This window comes from Astatotilapia calliptera, chromosome 4, assembly GCF_964374335.1.
Source record: "Astatotilapia calliptera chromosome 4, fAstCal68.1, whole genome shotgun sequence".
NCBI classification, from domain to species: Eukaryota; Metazoa; Chordata; class Actinopteri; order Cichliformes; family Cichlidae; genus Astatotilapia; species Astatotilapia calliptera.
Genome location: NC_137425.1, coordinates 17,607,250 through 17,631,008, shown reverse-complemented (window position 1 = coordinate 17,631,008; position 23,759 = coordinate 17,607,250). Strand labels below are relative to the sequence as shown.

At 40.1% G+C, this 23,759-nt stretch overlaps 1 protein-coding gene across 2 annotated transcripts in view; it reads right to left on the bottom strand.

Moving 5' to 3' along the window:
* baiap2l1b (BAR/IMD domain containing adaptor protein 2 like 1b) overlaps window positions 1-19,406 on the bottom strand; it is a 28,016-nt gene extending 8,610 nt beyond the window's left edge. Inside the window, exons 1-10 of one of the 2 annotated variants that reach the window (XM_026165122.2) lie at window positions 19,034-19,406; window positions 15,990-16,065; window positions 15,657-15,743; window positions 9,774-9,835; window positions 8,351-8,422; window positions 7,367-7,501; window positions 3,070-3,222; window positions 2,703-2,858; window positions 1,640-1,766; window positions 447-663 (exon numbers count right to left, since the gene is read on the bottom strand). In XM_026165122.2, the coding sequence (XP_026020907.1) occupies window positions 447-663; window positions 1,640-1,766; window positions 2,703-2,858; window positions 3,070-3,222; window positions 7,367-7,501; window positions 8,351-8,422; window positions 9,774-9,835; window positions 15,657-15,743; window positions 15,990-16,065; window positions 19,034-19,084 (1,136 nt within the window). In that variant the 5' untranslated portion in view covers window positions 19,085-19,406. The remainder of the gene's footprint in view (window positions 1-446; window positions 664-1,639; window positions 1,767-2,702; window positions 2,859-3,069; window positions 3,223-7,366; window positions 7,502-8,350; window positions 8,423-9,773; window positions 9,836-15,656; window positions 15,744-15,989; window positions 16,066-19,033) is intronic. The other variant, XM_026165124.2, reaches the window with a different exon arrangement.
* Between the last annotated feature and the right edge of the window lie 4,353 nt (window positions 19,407-23,759).

Sequence of the window (23,759 nt, the reverse complement as noted above, 5' to 3'; positions counted from 1 at the left end):
CTCCAGTCTGCTATCGTACATCCCACCCTCAGGCCATATTTTACTTTGATTTCCTTATCAGTGACTTCTCCAGCACAGGCATCACTTGACAAGCCTGGAGCTGTGTGTGCTCATACATGGTCAGCCTAGCAATCAGGCGAGGGACCATCTGGCCAGTTAAGACAGAATTCCACCTCCTATTAATCACCTGATTCATGGGAATATGGCATGAATTTTTGACAGAGGCAGTAGGAAGAAGTTGATGATGATACAGAGTTCTTGTTATGATTTAAAGACTTTTAAAGCCAGCTGAATTACATCTCAATAATGACTGCATGTGTCACAGATCTAATCGGGCCCCTATGTACAGCACAGTGTGTGCACAAGCCTTCCCCCATTTCTGTGATTATAATTTTTCATATCACATATCTGGTCTGTATAAATTCATCACACGTAGTTAGACTCACTTTCCATTCTTCTCCATTTCACCATACATCCATCCGTCTCTCTCATCAGGGATGAGCAGGACAATGACGTCTCCCTCATCAAAGCTCAGCAGTGTGCTATTGTTGCCCGCAGTATGGGGAAAGATGGTGCGCACACGTGGTCTCTTCACCATATTGTTGAGCCCTGTGGCGACAGATACAGACCTGGCGAGATTGCTGTCCTCGCCGTTCCCGTGGTCTGGGAGAGAGGAAGGAAGTTTTAAAAAAAAAAAAAAAGCAGAAAGCAGTGTTAACACAAGGCACGATTAAGAATATAAAGCCTTGCTAACGTGGTCACAGTAGCTGCTATGGTTACTGACCTTGCCTAATAGTACTCAACAAAAAGTGCAACTGAAACTAAAATTACAGCTGCTGGATTTAGACATAATCTAATGTACAAGATAAACTTAAAGCATGACCTGATAGATAAAAAAGTAACTGTGACAGAAAATGTCTCTAGCAGATTAGCTGTTGACATATTTTACTCTGAACAACAAATGTCAACCTCATGGTCATAATTCAGGAGAAGTAAGAGGGCTGGCAAAGTCAGTAGGATTGTTTCTCTGGGAACCCGGCACATAAAGTCGTGATAAATTATCCATTGGCTGTTGAGGTATTTCAGTGTAGGGGCAACTGACCGAAACATCAATTCAATTCAATTTATATAGCGCCAAATCACAACAGCAGTCGCCTCAAGGCGCTTAATATTGTACAGTAGATCGTACAATAAATACAGAGAAAAACCCAACAATCATATGACCCCCTATGAGCAAGCACTTTGGCGACAGTGGGAAGGAAAAACTCCCTTTTAACAGGAAGAAACCTCCAGCAGAACCAGGCTCAGGGAGGGGCGGCCATCTGCTGCGACCGGTTGGGGTGAGAGAAGGAAGACAGGATAAAAGACATGCTGTGGAAGAGAGACAGATTAATAACAGATGATTCAATGCAGAGAGGTCTATTAACACATTTATTTCATGCAGCTCATCATGGAATAACATTTTCTAGCGCAGAGAAGCAAATATCATCATTCCATGCAGCATAAAGGAGACACACATTTTAGGAACAAACAGATGGTTCTTGCATTACACCTGCAAAAACCATCTGTTTGAAAAGCACAAACGTGAGGACACAAAAGCACAGAGCAAAGTGCTAAATGAAAACAACTGTCAAAATACCTGCCGCAATACCTGTGCTGTTGCTTGAAGGAGGGGTTACAGCGGTGGGGTTGTTGTCCTGGTTGAACATATTAACCAAACGGCTGGGCTCAGCTTTCTTAGGTGGTGCCGGGGGAGTAGATATGTTCTGCCACAGTGCAATGAATGAAAACATTAGCGATATGGTGGCTGTATTTGTGAAACCAGTATGTTACTTATTTCCTTTAAAAAAAAATAAATTAAATAAAAGATAAAAAAAAAATAAAAAATGATTTTTTTGTCAAAACATGCAGGTAGTAGCAGCCTCAGTAACAGCTAAACAAATGACCAAGAATTACTACCCTAAGCAGTTAAAAATGTCGGGTCTAACAGACAAATGTTTATCATCCAACAACTCCGCCAAGGCAAAAGTCGAGGTCTGCGATCACTGCCATTATCATTATTATATGTTTTTTTAAGCAAGATTACATAAGTTGCCAAGGTGGAAAGGTGAAGTGTAGGCAGATGAAGAACCCATTAAACTCTGCGGCTGATCTGGATAATATTTTTTAAAATTGCAAAAACTGTCCTTGGAAGATACTCTGAGTATCCTTATGATTTAGTCTGAACATAGAAAGATAAATATGATTAAATATTCAGTGTCAGCACGGTAGCCTCAGTATATAAGGTACTTCTATAACCTTGACATCAAAACATCCTACACCCTGGGAGCCCCATCACCAAGCATGGCATATTCATTGCAGAGGCTACCTGCATATATGAGTTATCAATTTTTTGATGTTTGTTTTTTTTCCCTGTTACTTTTCCACATTTGACAGCAATGCTTTAAAAAAACAAAACAAAAAAAACCCCAACCTTGTACATAACAGGTTAAATCTTGTCAAGATTGGTAAGCAGACCTACAGAGAGACACTCGGAAATCGTCTCTCTGAGGTAAGTTTCCATTACGTAGTAATGATATTTTATCTAAACAGTACTAAAAAAAAACAAACAAACAAACAAACAAAAAAAACATAGTACAGTATGAAAGACAGCAACACATGTAGCACAAGAACAAGTCTTAGGATTGTCACTTTGATCATACCACACTGTGTCGTGACGGGGACGGGGAGGGCAGTGGTGTGATGGGAACTGGCTTACGCAGCCCTTCAATCATTGACAAAACACTCTCGGGCATATTGGTGGCATCTTTGCACTGGTCCTGCCAGGTGCTCAGCTTTTCCGACAGTATGTCTCTGGCCTATCCAGCAGTCGTGGAAATAAGAAAAGATATTAAAAGAAAACATGAGTAATCAGTAGAAGGAGTGCAACATTTCTATCACTATGGCAACGTGATACATTGAGACTCTAGAGATTGTGGGTTTCGGAATAAATTCTTCTGGCTGAACCAGCAATATAATATGACTAGAGTTTGATTGCTTCCAACATAATAAGAGCAGGACTTTGTCTACCTTGTCATGGAAGGAAGCGAACTGATAGGATAATATGCAGTGTTTGTCCACAAGGAAGCAGAAGCGCCTCTTCTCCTCCAGCAGAGCCTCCTTACAGCCATCGGCGACGAACAACTGCATGTCCATCTGTCGGCTTGCCAACGTTTCTAGACACTGCAAACATGCATGCAAGTGGACATTAAAAACCATAGACAACATTCAAATTGTTTTGTGTACAAATGCACATCTAGGCAAACATAACTGAAAAGATGATAAGCTTTGAACAGATCAGATTCAGCAGGTCTGAACTGTGTTGTGCCTTCCAAACAACCACCTTGAATAAATCAAGGTCTTATCTCGCTATGCACATGGTTTACAGCCATTTAGACACAGTCATTGTTGAGACACAAAGAAAAAACCCAACAAGGGCAAAATGTATAAAAAGACCAGGGTTCCTTTGCCATTATTCTAATCTGTGTTGTGCAGAGGACAAGTATTATTAGTTTAGATCTTATTTTATTGACAGCCTGTGCTGTATTTGATGTTTAGTGAAAGGGCAGAACAGTAGGGAGGGCTGCATTATCTACACTGACAGTCTGGGATCATAAAAAGGTCAGAAAGCTACTGAAAGGATTTGATGTGTCCACGTATGTGGGATCCATGCAAATGAACCAGATATTCAGATATAAATATTCAGTTTCACTTTCACTACTCTAGTAAATGCTGATATCACTGAAATGTAATGAAGTGAACGGTGTTAGAACAACAATCTGAATGAAACAGCTTCTTTTAATATTGCCTTCATTTCCTGACTTCTTCATGCGCCTTAATTTATCTCTTTTTTTTGGGGGGGGGGGGGGGGGGGGGTCAAAATTTGTGGGAGCCATTTCTCATCCAACTGACTGGAAGTGTCACACCTCTAACGGCTGTTAATGCATTGCACACACCCTCTCTATTCAGCTCTTACAGCTCTGTCCTTGGTTGATAAATCCTCAAATGGCCGAAGGCTTTATTTACCGCAAACCTGTGCCGGGTACAGTGCATTTGTAATCCATGTTATTCCCAAAAATATTCTGCACGTAGAAAAGTGGTCACTATTTGGTAACACTGTACCAGTAAGTTAAAATGCACAATAACATGACCTCATAATTAAAAACAACAATACTGCTTATTTAAAAAAAACAAAAAACAAAAAAATCCACACAAAAAGGCAAATGAATACAATTTCTTCTGGTTATCTAGACCATGAACGAATATGGGGCAATACCGTTTTGCCCTTTCTAAACAGAGTCGCCGGTCTTCCTGACCAAATGAAAATCTTCCTGTTTGTTTATGCTTTCGTGACAGGCACAAACGCATCTATTTAGATCTGTTAATTTCCTCCATCGATACCAGAAATCCTGATAACAGGCTTACCTTTGTGTCTGTATTTCAACAAACAATCATATGCAAATTTCAGAAGCAAATACTCACACCTACACAAATAAGTGCAGAAATAAAACTCTTACTAAAACTGTTCTTGTTACTGACCAGTTGTTCACTTATCATTTCTCTGTGCCTCAGTTTTGTTTCAATCAAACCCTGTGAGGGCACATTTTAATGCAGCCGCGTAAGTTTTTAATCTTTTAGTATCATAATGAAGGATATAATAAAACATAATGAAGCACAGCTAGAAAACTGTAATGGAGACCACACAAACACAAATGCATTAACTGACTTCTTTAGTACATTTTGGGGATTTCTGAAAAGCACCTGCATATATTTCTACAGTACAGACAGATTATTATACAAATCTGCAGTATTTTGTGAGCGCCATTTTCTGTTGCTTCTACATTGTGGTTTTTCTGACACGTGTTACCTGTGCATGTCAGAAAAACTGCAATGCACAGTCTTTTCTAGGTGAGAAAAATAGAGTGAGCAGTACAACCCACATGATCCACAACACTGTTTTCAACAAACTGATTAACACTGCAAAAAAAAAAAAAAAAAAAAAAAAAAAAAGCAGAAACACTAAATTCAGTGGGATGAATTGAAGTATTAATAACTCCACTACAGCCCGTTTGCTAAATTGCTGTTTAAAAATACAAAAGGACTTAAGGGCAGCACAGAGAAGGAGAAAAACAGAGAGTGAATATAGGGAAAAAGTAAAAGGGGAGTGTAAAATGCAGTTTCGACACACACACCCTGTTAATCACTTTACATCTGTCAACACCATAGTCACCCTGTTGCTATGGACAAGCTATGTTTATCCGGAGAACTACAAGGTGAGGGAGGTGAGAGTATCGCAGAGGATCGCAACAGAGATAACCAAACAAAAAAAAAAAAAAAAAAAATTACACACCTCCCCAACAGATGATTCTGACTTTCTGCTCTTTGAGGTTTAAGAGGCTTTGATACAAATCCCAATCTTTGCTATCCTTGTGTACAGAAAGTAAAATGTGCAGCAACTTTTTTTTGGGAGAGCCTTTTAATTAGGTGTCTGACAGCTGTGACAGCACTCCCAGTTCATTTATTTATTCATTTTTAATTTTATCTTCTCCGTCTTCTGTCAGATCCTTCCCTGCCTTTGAAGAATCTTTGGTGTCTGGTGAATCATCTGCTCCTGTAAGCTCCTGTCTCCAAGTCCTGACACACCGTCTGCATGCCAGCCCAACTTGGTGTCTGTTGGATCTCTAAATCGCATACCTGGCTTTAAATCAGATAAGTAGGCACAAGACTTGCGACTTGATGGGAAGGTGAGAGAGCAGTAAGGTGAAAAGGAAAGAGGAAATGGAGCACGGTAAAGTGAGAGACAAAGGAATGAGAAAACAAAAGAATGAATGAGGTGACAGAAGAATTTATAATAAGGGAGAAGAGGAAGCAAGCCTGAAATTTCTATAAAGCCACAGGGCACGTGGAGTTCATCATCAACCGTGTTCACACAGAAGCTTGGCTCTAAAACTAAAGCTGTAATTTCTTAGATAATTTAACTTGCTCTGACATTTCATGGTGAAAGCAAAAATCCAGGGCTGTAACTAACTTGTTTAAAATGTAATACAAATGTGAATCAATGTCCTTGGCAACTTCACTGAGCTTCGTGACTCTATCGAATGTGTTTTGACTAAAAGTCCGTAACCTAACCCCAAGGACATTTGGCTTACTATGATTTTTGACAGAAAAACATCAAATACAGTTCCTAAAAGAGACTACAGTACGATTCAAGCTCATATATCTTGTAAAAATAAATAAATAAAATGCACAACTTCTTGTGCTTCTCTCTCTCTCCTTTATAATAAAGAAAATAATTCTGGGCAATGACAAGTCAAGTGTAGGCAGAGGTAGAAGCTAAAGCCGAAAATAAAATCAAGTATTTATGTTAGTGCACTCCTCTAAAGTGTGAAACTCCTTTTAAGGTCTCTTTCTCTTTCTTCCTTTAACTATGCAGTTTATCAGCCTTCAGTAAAGTAGACCTTGTTGACAAAACACACAAATCTTTAAATATGCAAAAGACACACACACACACACACACACACACACACACACACGAATAAGCTGCCTGGCAGGATCAGTGGTAGGCAGGTTATGCAAGACTTTAAGTTGGTATGCTCATAGGCCGAGGGAACTCTGAGGTTTAACTCATTTGCACTTTCCACTTAGCAGCGTCACTGCCAGGGTGTGGTTGCACCATGTAATAACAGAGTTAACCTGTTATAATGACTTCATATTCCACAGTGATTAATCGAGATCAATGACGTAAAGCACCTGAGGTAACTGTGACACACAGATCACGGATAAGTACCAACAGATAAATAGTCATAATTTAAAAAGACAATAAAAGCACACTTTTAAACATTTTGGCCCTTGTAAAACATTAAATACATAACAAGACAAAAAAGTGCAATAAAGTCTCCACTTCTCAAAGAGTGGCCTGGTTAACTTTAGCGTTTCCTAATCAAATGTCACTTCTATAGCCTGAAGAGTTAGTGCTTGCTTGCTTTCTTTCTTGTTTGTGCACGTGTTTGGCAACTTTTATAATTTGACATGCGGGTAGAACAAGATGGTGTAAGGGGACCTTGTGCGGGTGTATTCTTGAAGAAAATAAAAGAAGCCAAAAACCCCAAACAAACAAGGAGCTTCTGCACAACTGCACAGACCAGATGCTTCACATATTGCCAGTAACTTTTGCTACTCTGGCTGCAAGTTTCAGGTGTCAAGGTTTGTGAATGAGGCTCGTTATATGAACACGCCCACGTGTGTCAAAGAAAGCGCATGTGTGTACGATGTGTCATGTGTCTGTAGGAGTTGTTGGTTTTTTTTTGTTTTTTTAAGTTCGTCTCACCTCGCTTTCCTTGTTCTCGTACTTGTTCGCATTCTTGCCTTGGCTCTTTCTCCTCAGCTTCTTCAGGTCTGCCTGGGACTTCTCCAGAGAATCTTGCTTCATCTTGTGCTCCATCTGGTATCTTTTAAATGTGGCCTAGATCAGAAGAATGATTCATGTAAATGCTGCAACACCAACCTGATGCGTTTTGTCAGAACCATCTTGGGTAGCAGAAATAAGGAGAAACTGTGAACTTTAAGAATAACTGGATGAATCATTTGAAATTTAAAAATGGTGGTGAAAACTGCCAAAATATATCCACAGTCCAGTTTTCAGTATATGCTGGATATATTAAAAAAAAAAAAATCTTCCAGTACAAAGTCATGTTTCACACTATGCAGTAAACTATGCAAGCTGATTTGCAATGTAAACCGTTTCCTAAAACGTCTGTGATGATGTGTTAGGCTGGATCCATCTACTATATGGCACTAGTGCAAAGTGAACATCAGAGAGGAATAACTTTGTTTTATTATAAATAAAATGTAAAGTGTGCATACAGCTACCTCTTCACAGTCATGTAGATCCATTTACAGACTCAGAGTACCAAACATCACTCTGAAAGGGCACAGACTTGCTGTACTGCAGAAAATAGGCCCTTCTTTGTCCTGTGTTGTGCTGATAATAACCCTTTCAGTAGGACATATGCCCAATTCAAAGAGTCACAAAAAAATTCCTGCATTATTGCACAGAACGAGATTATAGTTCATCAAGTGCATAAAAAGGATTGCTTTTCATATTTTTCAACTCAACACGGTTTAAAAACCATCATCTACGTCCTCCTTACCTGCTGATCCTGTATTAAAAACCAATTCAAAGGCTTTTATTTTTGAGTCTCCCTCACTTCATGTAGTTGCTGAATAAAAATTTAAAATGTAGCACAAAAGCCAGTGATAACAAAAACAAACCCAAACTTAGTTGTGCGCGCACACAGAAAAAACTACTCACTGTCATGTATTTGACATCCATGTCAGTCTTTCTCTCCAGCTCAGCTATTATGTCTCTGTGGAACCTCTTAAACTTCAGGTGAAGAGGAGGAGGAAGGACAAGAGAGAAGAGAGGATAGGAAGACACACTGGTTATTATAAACTTGATGGGTGGATGGAGGGCTACAGTTTGTCAAGCTTTGCTGTCAGCAGAAAACAAGGAAAAATGCTGCAAGTCTCATGGAGAAAAATGGAGAATGATCATTTAAAGTGTATCGGTGTGGGGGCGAGAACCAAGTCCAAGGTTGCGGTTATGAATGAGTCAGATACAAAGCGTGGGAATGCCCACAGTCTTCTCTCAGATGCTCTCCAGCTCTCTCCCTCTCATTAGTGTGAGGGAGTCAAAGCGCTCCCCTTGTTGTGATGCAGTGTCTGCACCCACACGCAGCAGATCAATGATGTGGAAGACCCCATCACTGAAAACATAGATGACCACAGGGACTGTAGTATACATAACACAGTCATCAGACTGACTCTCTGACCTGAATTAATGCTGTGAGTCATAAACTCGCGTCCATTAACAACTGAGCCCACCCACTGATGCCGTTTGCAACAATGTCTCAGAAGAGTGCCTCCCAACTTTTCTGCGTCATGTTCATGTTTTCTGGTTTACTTTCAGGCACTAGCATCATTTATTTGCACAAAACTTGTGCAACATTCAATAAAAATAATGCGCCCAACATGTTGTGATCTTTTTAAAAGGTCTTAAACATCTAAATTTTAAGAATGCTTGTGTTGTAGTGAAATATGATACATAAAATTCTGCTAATTATTTTCACTTAAAATATCTGATATTTGCAAGTTCCAACAAAGCGATGGCGTCTTTTTCCATGCTACCTAAACACAAAGTGAACTGAAATTTTGCAACATTTACATAATAAACATTTACAACATGTTCTTCAAAACTGAACAAAAGATTAAGTAGTCCGTGCAACCGTTTTGTGGTGTTAGTGTGCTAAGAGCGTACACAATGCTCATACTTAATTAATCAAACTGTAACTGCCCCAGCTGGTACAGGACAGGACATGTTAGGACCTGCTTGTTCTCAGCAACGAGATAAAGCCCCAGCTGCTCCTACAACCCAAAGCCATTTGTTTTCCTTCTGTATCTAATGTTTCATGTTTTTCTTGCTCATGATGCTACTTCAGTTGTTGTAGGTGGGTAGGAAGATAAGGTGGTGTCTATCAACAGCAGCAGAAGGATGAAAAGAACCGTTTGCTGACAGCACACCACTAAATGCCGGTTAGTGAATTCCACCTCAGTCTGAGAAACAGGTTCAGAGAGTGAGACAAGCATGCGTTTGGGAGAGGCAATACAATTAAAAATCAATTCGATAACGTAAAACAAAACATGTATACATTTGCAAAAACATATTCAAGACTCACGTTTTCCTCCAGCTCAAGATGAACGTTCCTGTGGACCTCTGAGATTTCTGTCAGTACTACACCTGCCAGGTGCAAAAAAAGGAGGGGGAAAGATGTCACACAGGTTAATGTTATAAGATGGAAAGTTTTGTCTCGACTGTACAGAAAATCATTATCTAAAGATATTCCACTAAAGTGTAAAATGATAGCCATAATGCACAGCACAGACTATAGCCTATAAGCCTGACAGTATCTGCAATATTTCTTTAACCAAAAAAGTAACCAGCTACAGATGTGATGTAGGATTTCCTTCACTGGTATGAAAGCAAACTATATGGAGCCTGGACCAAACGGGACCACTTGCTGCTCAGGAAATCAAAAAGAACTCAGATGGCAGGCTGCCACAAATCATAACCTGTTTTTCCTAAAAACAATCAAATTAGGATTACAGAGCACAATGCAGAGCATAATAACTACATGCTTGTAGCGCCAAGCCAAAGTACAGCAGTTTCATTTTAAGTCCCCACATCCCAGAGATAAAAATTGTACTACCTCTTCTTCTATTAGACAAGTTTGAAATTTTTAGGTGTTATTCCTTACTTTTTTAAATTACTTTTAAAAGTAAATTGGTGGTTTCAAGTAACAAATAAGCAAAGTATTGGCAGCTCCACTGAAGACTGATTTCCCTTCAACTTCTTTGCATTCAAATAGTACTGCTTAGTACCCAAAGCCAAGCATTATGCAAAACTAATAGCAGTAACTCTACTAACAAGAAAGGCTACAAACGGTCTTGAGTCTGGTTTGCCGTTTACACACAAGCACTGAGGTGTGACTTTTCTAGATATTATTGATTGTAGGTGCACGTGGTCTTTAACCTGCCAGCTCACTGAAACCGAGTCTGTGCCTATTTTGTGCCCACGAGACTGGTCTACCCAGGCAGGTCCCAGCTCGTCTAACTCAAATGGAGTATCTCACGCAGGCTTTTTTTCTGCTGTGCAAGATGTGAGAAAAAAGGACAACTGAAGATAATTTCTGCACTTCATTCTTATGACACTGTCAAGAGTTCACATGCAAAAGAAGGCTTTTGTAACATACTGCCTTCTGGATAATACTGCTCACAGACTGAAATCTGCATGGGTGTGTGTGTTTGGCTGGTGCAGTCCTTTGATAATCACCATTTTCAACACCTCTTAGATGATGGGTAGACACAGAATAACAATGTGTGTGTATAAATTTGTCTTGGGCCAATTAATAACTTGTGTTTACACAGATGGTCACTCTGGGTGTTTAGCCAGCATTCTTTGTCATCTTCTTTCTGCAATAACGTCAAAACAGATAAACTAATTTGTTTAGAAAATGAATCATCTGTGTGCAGTCTCATGAACACAACTTATTCGTAAGACATCCTTAGTTTACATCCAACAGCAATTTAAATTCAAGATAATGCTCAGCATATGTCGGGTATATTTTCTGCTTGTAGCATAGATGTGGGATACATCAGTGGATTTGCCAACACAAGATTACAAGACGTTCAACAAATGCACGCTGCATCTTCTCCCACACTGAGCATTTTCCCATGGGTGCTGATTCCCATGCAGCTGCAGCCAACAAATACAGCTGTACCGCACATATAAGTATTGATAATGATGTAACCAGCCATCAGTGGCTTCTGCTTCAGGATACAAACACCTCCAGTTTGTGTGTTACAAACAGACAAGCCAAATCATCATAGAATAAATACTTTACTCATCAAGTCCTCATCTAGATTTGTTATTTGTTTGGTTTACAGAGCAGTAGACCCATACTGGAGCACATGGATAAATAGGAAAAACAGCCTGCACACCAAGGTTTGAAAAATAAAAAATTGCTGTCGTCTTTCAACTGTGTTCTGATGTGCACAAATGCACTGCGCAAATCCTTGACAGCCTTTCAATATGCCTGCAGACACTCTGACCTGTACATTCATCAGTATGTAAACACTGCCCTTCCCTGCTCCATCTTTCCACACCTTGCCTGCTCCACCTTGCCTCACAGTGAGACTGGCTGCTGCAGTTCAAACAGCTCGGCAGATAAAGACTCCACTCATCCCAGTAAATCTGCCCTTTGACAGAGCAGAATAAAAGAGGCTGAGGGGTAGTGCAGGCAGGGTAAGGGTGGGAGAAAAATATGGTGAGGAGATAAATAGTGAGGCAGAAAAAAGGTACTACAATAAGTATAAGAGAAGAAATGACAATGTAGTAGTGCTGGATATGGTAATACACAGTAAAAGAAAGAAAAAGAGTTTAGAAAGGCTATGCTAGATTTAAAATAAAACAGGGCCCAAGACTGGCCCAACCTTAAACTCCCCTCTTTTTACAGTAAGAATAATCTTAAAAATGTCAACAGGTGTGGTATTGAGTCAAACACCAGACAGACTGGTTTATATGTAAGGCGTATAAGTCGAGTCATAAACATACCTCAAAAACAAAATTCAGAAAATGATGTCACGTAAATGTTTCATATTAATAACTGCATAAAGATTGCATCAGTTTCTTTCCAGCAGTTCTCACTCATTTGTTTATTGTTGCACAGACCACACAAAACGTTGCTCGGCAACAGGTGCACTCTTTTGAGCAAGGTGTGAGGGCAATAGTGTATCATTATGAGGATAACTCTAAAAGCAATGTGCCATTATTACCCAACCAGAACCACAGAGATAAACCCAGCCAACTCAACCACCATCGATTTAAATAAATCCCCTTTCGTCTCTGATGAGATACAATTGTTTTATGTCCCACATGACAGTGAACAGTGTCTTTCGTAATTGCATATGTTGAGACAGATAGGCAATGTCTGTGTTTGTAGAAAGGCTCTGAAGACGGAGCACTTTATTGCATTTTCCCAGAAGCCTGCAAAAAAAAAAAAAAAAAAAAAAAAAAAAAAAGGAAGACCCACAGTTCTTCCACCGTTTTTGACTGTGGACAAAATAATCCTGGCATCTATGAGAGCCACCTGACAGCATGCAAACATGCTTGGATTATGTAAAGTGGGCCTGGTGCCATTTGAACACTAGTCACTGTGTGTCTGTGTCCACGAAACATCTATAAATACCCTTTTTGCTGCAAAAGGACAAGATAGGATGAGATTAAATTCTTTGGGGACAATGAAATGCAGCACAGTCAAGATATCTTACAGGCTGTTTGCTGTTCCAATTTTTAGGCAGCAGTTTTGTGGTTCTTTTCACTGTTCCCTGTGCATTTCTGTTTCTAGCATCAAGACTAGAAGTACAACGAGAAGATGTAAAGAGCAAATTCTAAGCACGTTCTAATCCTATTGCATCCAAACAACCTGGTCTGTACATGTTAATTCCTGCTCTTTGTTTGACCAAACGTCAGAAACCTGAGCGTTCGAATGAGAAAAAAGAAGAAAAAGAGGTTGACATTTGAACTCTGGCAGAAGTGGAGGGAGCGATAAAGGAAAGGGGCGAGAGAACGAGGTGCACCGGTGCTCTAATGCCTCGCGAGAGTATCTGGTTTCTGGTTATCTGTCACTGGAGCTCATGTTTCTTACAGAGCAGCTTCACTACAAGCATGAGCAGCCTCGTGATGAAGATGTGTAGACTTTAACGCCACATTTCTTGTAGAAGATGTCTCCACAATTATTACAACTTAAAACAATGTCTTAGGAACCTGACAGCAACTCACGACACAAATTGAAGATCCTGACTATTTATAGAGGCGTGCAGCACAGACTCCAAGTACAATGCATTTGGGTCTTCAAGCCTGGTTCATTAAACTAGATGAACACCCACCGCTCTACATAATCCAGCATAATGACTCAGAATAAACTGATCCGTCGTGAGATCACACAATGCCACACAGGAGGAAATTAGTGGGTATGTTACTTTGAATTAAAGGGAGGATTGTTTTTTTTTTAATGAATCGTTTAATCACCCGTCTATAGGCCCGAAACATCAAAATCAGAAATAAAATGGGTAATTTGAGAACATTAAAACTATTGATTTGAGTATTTAATCTTGAAAACTGAGTTTATTACAACAGTTTTTGACTGATTAATTGGCCAATCATAGCTGGGATCCTACCAACTGATTATGGTTGCAAGAAAATGCATGTGTACAATGTGGCGAGATCACAGATGGTCTTAAATTGCAGTATACACATGCTCAGTCTGTACACAGTATAATCTATCGTATGTTGACAGGCTCATCGTTATAGATGAACCAACCAAAATGTTTTATATCAATATTGTATTTTTGCAATTCTAAACCAGCCTTAAGGATGCAAACTTCAGAAGGACCTGTTGTCACAATATTTTATGGTAAAAATGTGCCACTGTGAATTCAAGGAGGCTATTGAGGATTCAAAGGCTTACTTTTCTAGCCACTTGCCAAGTGTGCACAGGGTGTTTCTTTTTTTGGGTGGAGTATCACTTTAACTGTGCCAGGAAACTGACACCAGGTGGCACTTCCCATTGTGCTGCTAAATTTAATTAGCAGTTTTGCTACTAATCAGCAGGGGAGATGAGAGGCGTACAGTGGTTAAATCAAAGTGTGACACTAGTGACAATGACTTAGGATGCCAGACTTCTTTGGACTACAAATTAGCTCAGGGGAACTGAAGCCTGGGGAGTTAGAGAAGAACGAACATAGGACGATGAACAAACAGTGTATTCCCAAGTCTATCACACTCAAATACATAAAAATCACAAGAACGGTGCTGGAATTAATCAGTGGGTAACTTCTGATGTGTTCGAGCTAGAGCACTGCCTGGGTTTAGTTTTTTAGTGATAAAGAGAGGTTCAAACATTACCCTGCTCTCTTTCATCATGAAACAAACCAGGGAATAGCTGTTGTTCTGTTCATTTATTTTTTTCTAAATTAATTTTAGTTATATTGCACAAAGTGTCTTGTGGATATCTTTTGCAAACCTCTGATTTCTTATGAGGCTTTGCAGGTGTAGAGTCAAGGCTGTGCTTCATCGTCTTATGAGATGGGGCTGAGAAGGATTTAGACCAGCGACTGAGGGGCATACATATTAACTTCCTTTAGCTTGCGATTACTGGGTCATCTCATTGACTTGTGAATAAATTAATGATCCATTTCTCACACTGATGTCAGATGCACTTTAGAACTGGCAAATCCTGCTAAATTGAAAATATGCTCCCGATCAGCAAGGTCAGGAAAATTTAATTTAAGACTTAAATTCACTTTGTTAAAACTTCAAACCTAATATTTCTAAAATGGCAACTGCCACTGAATGAATTCAGCTCCTGTGTTCCTCACAATTATCCCATGTTTACACACATATTTAGAATGAAGCCAGTGATAAACATCTGATCATTTCGTGAATAAATCTACAGACATAACAAATGCAATGGAGTGAAGCTTGTGAGCTACTTTAGGAAGTCAACTCGAGATGCACTGCATTATTCACGTGTAACATGCCTCACTCTCCTCCCGTCATATACCCAACACACCCTCTCAATTCAGCTTTGTCTTGTTAAGCTGAAGAATTTCCCATCTTTTCCCCAGACCTACAACACTTCCTGCTCTTTCACCCAAACCTGCATCTACCCTGTATACTCAGAGAGGCCACTTTCCTATTGCTCCCACAAATCTGTGTGCAACACATACCAAATGACATTGACTGTTGCAGAAAAAAAAAATCATTCAACTGAGGTTTTCCATCAACTTTAATTAAACAACAATCTGCTCTGGCTGAGGATCAGTAAATCATCCTTAAACTATTATTAGAAATGAAAAGACTGCCTTGGGAATAAAATACAACTGAATAAATTAGAAAGAAGAAAGCTTTTTGAGAAAAAGGGAGCTGCCTCCACAGTCTGCAGATTTCCCCCAGTTTATCATAGTGGAGAATCACAGGACAGATCAACTTGGAAACTTACCTAATTCTCTGGAGACAGGAGAAACTGCAGCATTCTCCCCAATCTTAGTCAGTGCATCAAAATACAACTTTCCTGCCAGGGTCATTGCTGGGAAAATGATAAAATTGTCATTAATTTTTGTCACAGTAGCCCCTAATACCCTCTGAACACCACAGAGTAACAAATAGCCACATTATTATCCAACCTGTCCGATCCTTCCTCCTCCAAAATGGCTAACTTGTCCTTCCAGTTAGCCATTTTTCATTTCTTAGCCAACTCTAACTTAATATATAAACTCTGAATCTTTTTTTAATGTAATAGCAAAAACAAAGGGGGAAAAAAAAAAAAGCTCACCTGCTACGGATTTCTCATAGTTCTTGCCCAGGTTGACCAGGTTCCTCAGTCCTGGGTTGAACTGTTCCATTACGGTCTAAAGGGGTTGAGAGAGAAAAAGGATTCAATGTGACTGTCAAACTGACAGAGTGACATTAGACGTAAATAACGAGGCAAAGAATGAATGAATGCAGTCACACTAGAGCCTGACGACAGTTTAAAGGAATCTATAACCATGTCCTTCAGGCACACATTCGCATGCATACAGATAATGTCTACAAATTATGTCACAGAGGCCAAAAATTGCTTCTGTGGAAACTTAAGACAGGAAGCACAAAAACAACAAAGAAATAATAAATACGAATAAGAATGCACAATCGATTAAACAACGTGGGCATGAAAAGACACAGGCTAATCTGATATAAGTGGGGTCTCTAGTGATCGCCATCCTTTAATCAACATCGTGGAGTAGACTATATCGCCCAGCTCTAGTTCCATGTTACGGCTCCACAACTATAATTATAACGTAAGTTTGCCTCTCTTTCGTCCACTTTTGTCTCTACGCAACGTTACTCCGCCTCGCCTTCACTGAACACAACTCCCCCTCCTCCCCCATCGCTTCACGTGCAGGCAGCGACAAGACGGACACGGCAAATCTCCGTTAACGAGTTACTGCGCATCGCCCCATGCGTGGGGCTGGACGGCGTCAACGTGCTAACGAGCTAAACATGCTAACGAGCTAACCGCGCTAACCCTAAAATCCTTTCATTCTCTCAAAAGTTGATAGCGCGCCTTATGTATGAATTCTGGTTGTGCTTGATGGCCGCGAACCGATTTTATGTGGTACACGGCGCTCAGCAATCTGTCAAAAATGTTTGAGTACGACTTTGGTAAGCTACGGAGCTGCACCGCTTGATAGATTGTCGGCGCATTACGGCTACCGAGGAGCTTCGCGGAGTGATACGTACTGTGCATCAACGTAATATTACCGTATTGTGTGTGTATAAGGACCATAAATGGCACCTGTAAGAGACGTGGTTATGAAGCGGATTTCAAACTCCAGGCTGTCAGTCACACAGTAAAACTTGGGAACAGAGCAGCTGTGAAATCTGTCTGTCTTTGTTATTACGCTCAGCGTCTTTTAGTTTACATTTTGACTGCACAATTGTGAGCTCTTTGTTTAGCACAAAAACAACCTTGTTTTCTTTTATTTATGGAGCATTATTATTTAATGAATGCTCATAATTTAATTTTGAGTAATTTTTCATGTACATCTGTGCTGTATGTTAATAAAAGTGCCTGTGTGACATCTGGGACACAGCTTTGACTAAGAACTCTCTTTTTGTTCTTACTTTATGGCTTAAAAAAAAAAATCGAGATATATATCTTATATCGCCATCCAGCTAAAAAATATCGAGATATGAATTTTGGGTCATATCGCCCAGCCCTAAGTGGAACTAATTATGTCTTGGAAAAAGATTTACTAATTTTCTGAGCTCCATTTTACAGATGTCAAGTCCAACCCTCTGATTAGTACAGAATAGGACAGGTCTTGGCTAACATGCACACACACGCAAAACCTCCTTAGGACACCCATGGCAAACAATGTTTCATGAGTCTTGCATTGTTCAGCCACTTGTACGTCAGACATTTGTCAGCAGCATACTGACATAATGTGTAAGTAACAGCTCCCTGCTGATACAGGCATTCATAAGAAATGACTCAGTAACCTTTCCTTTAATTTTCAGCATCTAATAATGCTGTAAGAGAAGAACTTGTTCTTCCATTGCTGAAAATCACACTGCATTTTAAAAGTCCATGAAACATGTAAACAGCCAAATCGTGTTCATTTTCAACAAAAAACAAACACAACTTGCCACTAAGTATTTAAACAGACTATTTTGGGAGCCTGTCTTGCTTATTATCAATGAGCCTGAGGTGATGGCTGCCAAGGAGCTTGCTGTATAATCTTACCACACAAAACACACAGCCAGTTAAATTATTAAACCTGGAGTCTTTTTCCTGCATTTCACCACGCCAATGAGCTGTGGGGGTAGACCCTGGAGGAGGCCGGTGGATAAGAACTGTTTAAAAAGGATAAATGCGTGAGAGAAAGCTTCTTGCCTTCTTTTCCTCCTCCTGCTTTGAACACAGTCACCTTTACTCTGCCACCTGTGGCGTGCACACTGCAGAGGACCATTAAGTCAGAAAGCCTGGTGGGATTTGGTGAGTCCCACTCACGTTCAGTTAAACGTTTCATTTTCATTGGTTAGGCTTCTCTTTGAAACCCAATTAAATCATAGACTCAACAAAAAAAAAAAAACCCAGCTGATTACTTATTAAAATTGCTTTAAAGGGAGCAGTTTCCCCACAATCCAAGATAAGGAGGAGTGGTAAATACCAATTCACTTGAAAAGCTCCCGCTTCAGTAAATAAATTAAAGTTAATTAGGCTACTGGTTGGCACGGAACTACAGAACAGCCCAAATGATGCTGATCAACCACGGCAGCAATTTAATGGGAAAAGAGGGAAAAGGAAATGCCACTCCCAGGGTGGGGCTATTCTCTCAAAACCAGTGATTCAACTCACTAATAGGCAGTTACAAGCTCTCGGGAAGCTTCTAAACTAAAATAAAAAGTGCTGACAAAAATGCAGTGAACTCATTAACAGTGCAGGCTGAGATGCTGAGTAAACCAAGAACACACTTAAAGCTCAGGGATCCTGAAAGAGCAAGACCCCAGGGTAGGATAATCAAGTGTGATAATAGTCTTTTTTCTGCTGTAACACTGTCACTTACTTGTGATAGTGCCCATAAGCTAAACATATATCACCCTATATATTCTGCTGTGTTTTCAAAAAGAAGGTAAACTACTTAAAGGCGAATGTCCACACGACAAGTAAACTTTACTGCTAAAAAAAAAAAACCTCACGAGGACCATGAATAACACCTGTTAGACAACAGGTTGGTAAAAGTCAACCTGTAAACTTGAACCCGAGTTTAAGGAGGCACTTCTTCCCTCTCGCACCTGTTGGGTTTCCCACCTTCATAGGAAAGCAGCGCTTACCTTGTATGTACTTTCAGCGAGCTTGTTCACCTCCTCCGCGTTCCTCGACATGTTTAATGTAGTTCCCTCGCGACGGCCGACAAAGAAAATATTATATTTTTAATTATGAATTGACTTATTTGTACACCGATGCCAAACACCCCCTCCCCAAAAAACAGGTCCAAGTGGGAGCGGTGACCAAACCTACGCAGACATAAAATTCCTCATAGCCAGCAGGAGACGTAGGGACGCACGCACAGCAACAAAAAAGGGAAAAGTAACTCCTGTGGTGGAGACTCGAGCTATCTGTTGCTGCTGCCACTCTTCGTGTGAGCACACACTCAGGGGGTGAAAATAAGCTGAGCTGTCAAACTTATTGTAGGTGGTTAGTTCAAAAAAGGGGAGGGGAACCTGTGGAGGTAGATGGGAGTTAAGCAAACGAGAATACAACTTCCGCTTTGACTTGATTTCAAAATAAAGGCGGCTGGGTGAAATGTCCACTGCAGGATTGTTCAGACTAGCGTGAAAACAGGTGCTCTAGATGTGAAAAGTTCGATTTAATTGAAAGCCACACAGTGGCATTGATGTTTTTAGCTGTCTGGGGGTCTTATCGATTCATTTCCGCTTCAATATTAACCCTCTAATAAGGCTTTTATCTTTTAAGGATTTCTTCCATAATTGATCTGTATATGTTTAACTTGACACTTAGTGTAGAAGAAAGGTGGACAATAGAATAAATACCTGAAGACGGGCGCTCCCTGGAGGCAACTGTTCCATAATGCGGAACACAGCATACACCCCCCCCCCTTTTTTTTTTTTTAAGAACATGAAGAGTCCAAAAACAAAACAGAACAAGGAAATTAGATGTTTGGGTTTGGGATTAGTGAAACTAGTGAAACCGAATGGAGCGCTAATGTAAGTGGAAACCAAATTCATCAGCTCATAGTAGTTGGATTCAAAATTACACCTGCTTCAACGTGAATCTATTGCGTGGAGATTTGCTCGTTTGCAAGTTTGCTTTTAGTGTTACAGTTTATAATAGGCATAAGCGATGTGATAACCTGAAAACGAACAAAACAAAACAAAGAACAATCTCTGACACTTTGACATTCATGTTGCAGAAGCAGCTCTAGTGACACTTGATGCCTTAAGCAAGTAACAGCCAGCTGCATTTTTTATTTTTTTGCTCCGCTCTACATTTATATTCCCCCAAAGTACCAAGGAAAACAGCTCTTGTAACTCTAACACTAGAAGGTAACTCAAAAAAAAAAACAAACCCAAAAGAAATAATGCATCAATGCGGAAGTTCCCTAATTTACCACTAGATGTCTCTCACTGTCAGCTGATTTTCTCTCAGTCTGAGAGAAGTTTCATAACCTTGGAGACATTAAATCAACACGCGTCAACACGACGTGCATGTATTTATAGATTCCTGCGATTTCTTGCTATTTTGATTTTATTCCCTTATAGCCTACTGTTTTTTTTACCTCCTTTTTTCTGTTTTATGGTGACAGCTGAGGTTCTTTTACATTCCGTGATAGCTGAACTTCCAACAAATCAAACAGAGCAACGACAAATATCATGTGTCAGCGGTGGAAGAAAATATGCAAAGACACTTTTATTTTATTTTATTTTATTTTATTTTTGTGCATGTCATTTGATTTCAAAACTTTGGAAAGCTCCATGAAATCATGGGGAGCTACAAAAAGAGCTGAATGTAAAATGAGATTGTACCCTCAGGCTCCAAACACATACCACTGCTCTCAGCCCTCAAAACACTCTTAAGTGACACATACAACATAATTGGTCTCTGAAGCCACCATGTGAGTGCCTCTCTCTCTCTCTCTCTCTCTCTCTCTCTCGCTGCTATCTACTGCATTGTGGCGATTCTGACAACCTCCCACTGAGTTATGTTCCTGTAGGCAGCAATCAATATGTAATGCTAAATAAAGGAATATGGGGGTCAATTATAACCAGTCACTCACATTTCACAAGGTGATGCAAGTTCACGATGTAGTGTTTTTTAAGCACACACATAATTCAGAATATTAAGAATACTAGAGTTAGAATAAGGGCGAAGATAAACTAGATAATCCAGTGTGATCACGGGGGGAAAAAAATCAGGATTTTGCACACTGTTTTCTCAGAAGTATTCCTGTTTCTGCAATGTCTAATTAATACCCCGCTCACCTGTCTTTTCCTTTTTCCATGAGTGATTGCTCAGATGACTAAATCAATCACAGAGCAAACTGTCAACCAATATAAAGAAATTAACGGGGAGAAAAAAGAGAACGGGAAAGTTAAATCGAGACAAGATGAAGCATAAGATAAGCACGATGCATTAATATCTTAATCGGTCTCGCTTTACAATGCATTTACTGTTAAAAATAATAAATAATAATGGAGAAAAAGAAGAAAATTCATGGTATGTTCTGCATGCACTGTACTCTCTGGCTTCGTGTTGTCCAGGCTATTGGTGACCTCTCGCTCATTGTCTCTTTTGTGTATGTGCTTTCAAGGACAGCTCTTCATCCCTTTCCACAGAATACCTAAGTGCACCAAGGCATTCAAAAGACAGCTTGCTTATGCTGCGCCAGCAAGGCCACCTCCTTTTCAGGCTCGCCATATTTCTCCCAGCAGAGCTTCACAGAAGCGGTGGGCAGACAATAGAAATGGTTTAAGAATTTGCTTTTTGCCCTTGAAGACGGCACATGCTTCGGCACTTTACAACCTCACAAGTCTAATCAGCAGCAACCTGCGTATCTCGTTTTCAGAAACTCTTTATTCTATGCTTTTTTAAATTGACGTCAATCATGCCGTTTCTCTAAACTAGTGAATGGATGGAATAAAACCAAGGATCAAGATATAGAGCTTCTCAGTATACTCATCAGTTACAACTAACACCAAGGCCCACTGTGCAAGAAGACTCTAATTTATTGATGGAGCTGCAGTTCAGGAGCTCATTATTTTCACCAAGCAAGATTAAAATTGAGTCTTAATCTGCTGGGTAAACTGAGAACCAACCCTCCCCCGAAACCGATAATTAATGTGTAAAACCATTCTTTTAAAACAGCAGCATGACCATAAAAAGTTTTTTGTTTAAAGTAGCACAACAGGCTCCTGCTGCGCATTACTGGAAGATCTTTAACACCATCTGGCAAGAAAGCTGAAGAAATACAGCAGCTCATTACATGTACAATCTCCTTTTAGAGTCTCGGCGCTCTTGGTTCAAATCACTGGTAACCTCAGCACGTTTACAAGAACTGGAATTTTAACACATTTATTTTTGGTTGCGGTCTGCCGAGTTATTACCAGAAAAAAGTTGTGAAAAACTTTGGTGGAAAATAAAACTTTAAGAGAAGATGTGCTGACGCCCAGAGGAAGCTGGGAGTGCTTGAGTAGGAGAAAAACTTCATATGTGGAAACAGATTATTAAACGAGGATATTTATAAGGGTCAAAACTATTTAACTCTGACTCAAAACTTTCTTTTCAAGGAGATGTAGTCAGACCGAATGTCCGTTTTCTTATTCCTCGGTGATGGAAGCACATTTCCGACACTTATTCTTATTCTGAGGCGATAAAAACTGAGTTTATATGAGGGCAAACCGCTGCCTCACAAAATCCGCTGAGTCATCCATTCGCGTATTCTCCAATATTATACAGAGTGAGTCAGGGGCATATTTGATGTGCAGCAGACAGCACATAAGAGACAGGGAGATTCTTGTGACGGCTGCTAATTGAACACTGCGGCCTTTGCCATGTTATTTTTCACTCCTGTCCAACTGCATCTTTCTCAGGACCAGAGTCAGATCACTGGACTTCTGAAATTATCTCACAACACAGAATCATGCACTCACCAGTGCTAAATACACAAGTAAACAGGCCCATGCGCCTGAGGGTACACAGCAGTGAGTGTTTGCTCCTGATGATATTGCGGTCAGCAGTGTGTGAAAATTTAATAACTGAGTAGATGTCAGGCGCCACATCTCACTGGATCAATCTTGTTGGGGGGAAACTGGGGTCCCCTGCCATGTGAGCTCTCTATGCTTCACTGGCAACCACAAAATATTTACAAACTGCAAATACAACGGCCAAGATCCCTGCACCAGCTACAACTGCTCTTTTTACCTGTCGCAGGGATGTTTCTGCGCTCTTTTGCTCAACACCGTTAAGCATTTTGACATTCGACTGACTGGAATCAAGCTGTGACCATGTTTGAAGTTGAACTAGAAGTCTCGGTGCAGTGTGCTTGTGTATGTGATCGCGATCAGTCAATGTCGCACAGAAGAGGATTGATTGGAGATGAATAATGTTCGTCATGGGGGCAGCTAACAGGCCATGTGGCGTTTAGAATTGGGAAACCCAGTTTGAGTCTGTGACAAATTTATCACTTTCTCTGCACCTGTTGTTTGAACTGCAAGTCTGTGGGTTGCTCAGCATAATTTTGAACTTGTCATAAATTACAAATGAACAACTTTCCCCGCATGTAGAAACGCACCCGCGTTCAGTTCTCCATAAACTGCTGCCTGGAGCCTCATGCGGTGATTTTCCCTTTTAAAATTGTAAGCACTTACTATCTTTAAACTCAACTCCATGCCTGGTGGCAGCAGGCATTAACATGAGCATTGATCCCGTAATCATTGTGTTTATGCCAAACTCCTTGTGGAATCCAGACATTTTTGATCACAGCAAACATCTCAAAGCTGCAAAAGCTCGTAATGCAGCACTGAGACATCTCGCCTACGA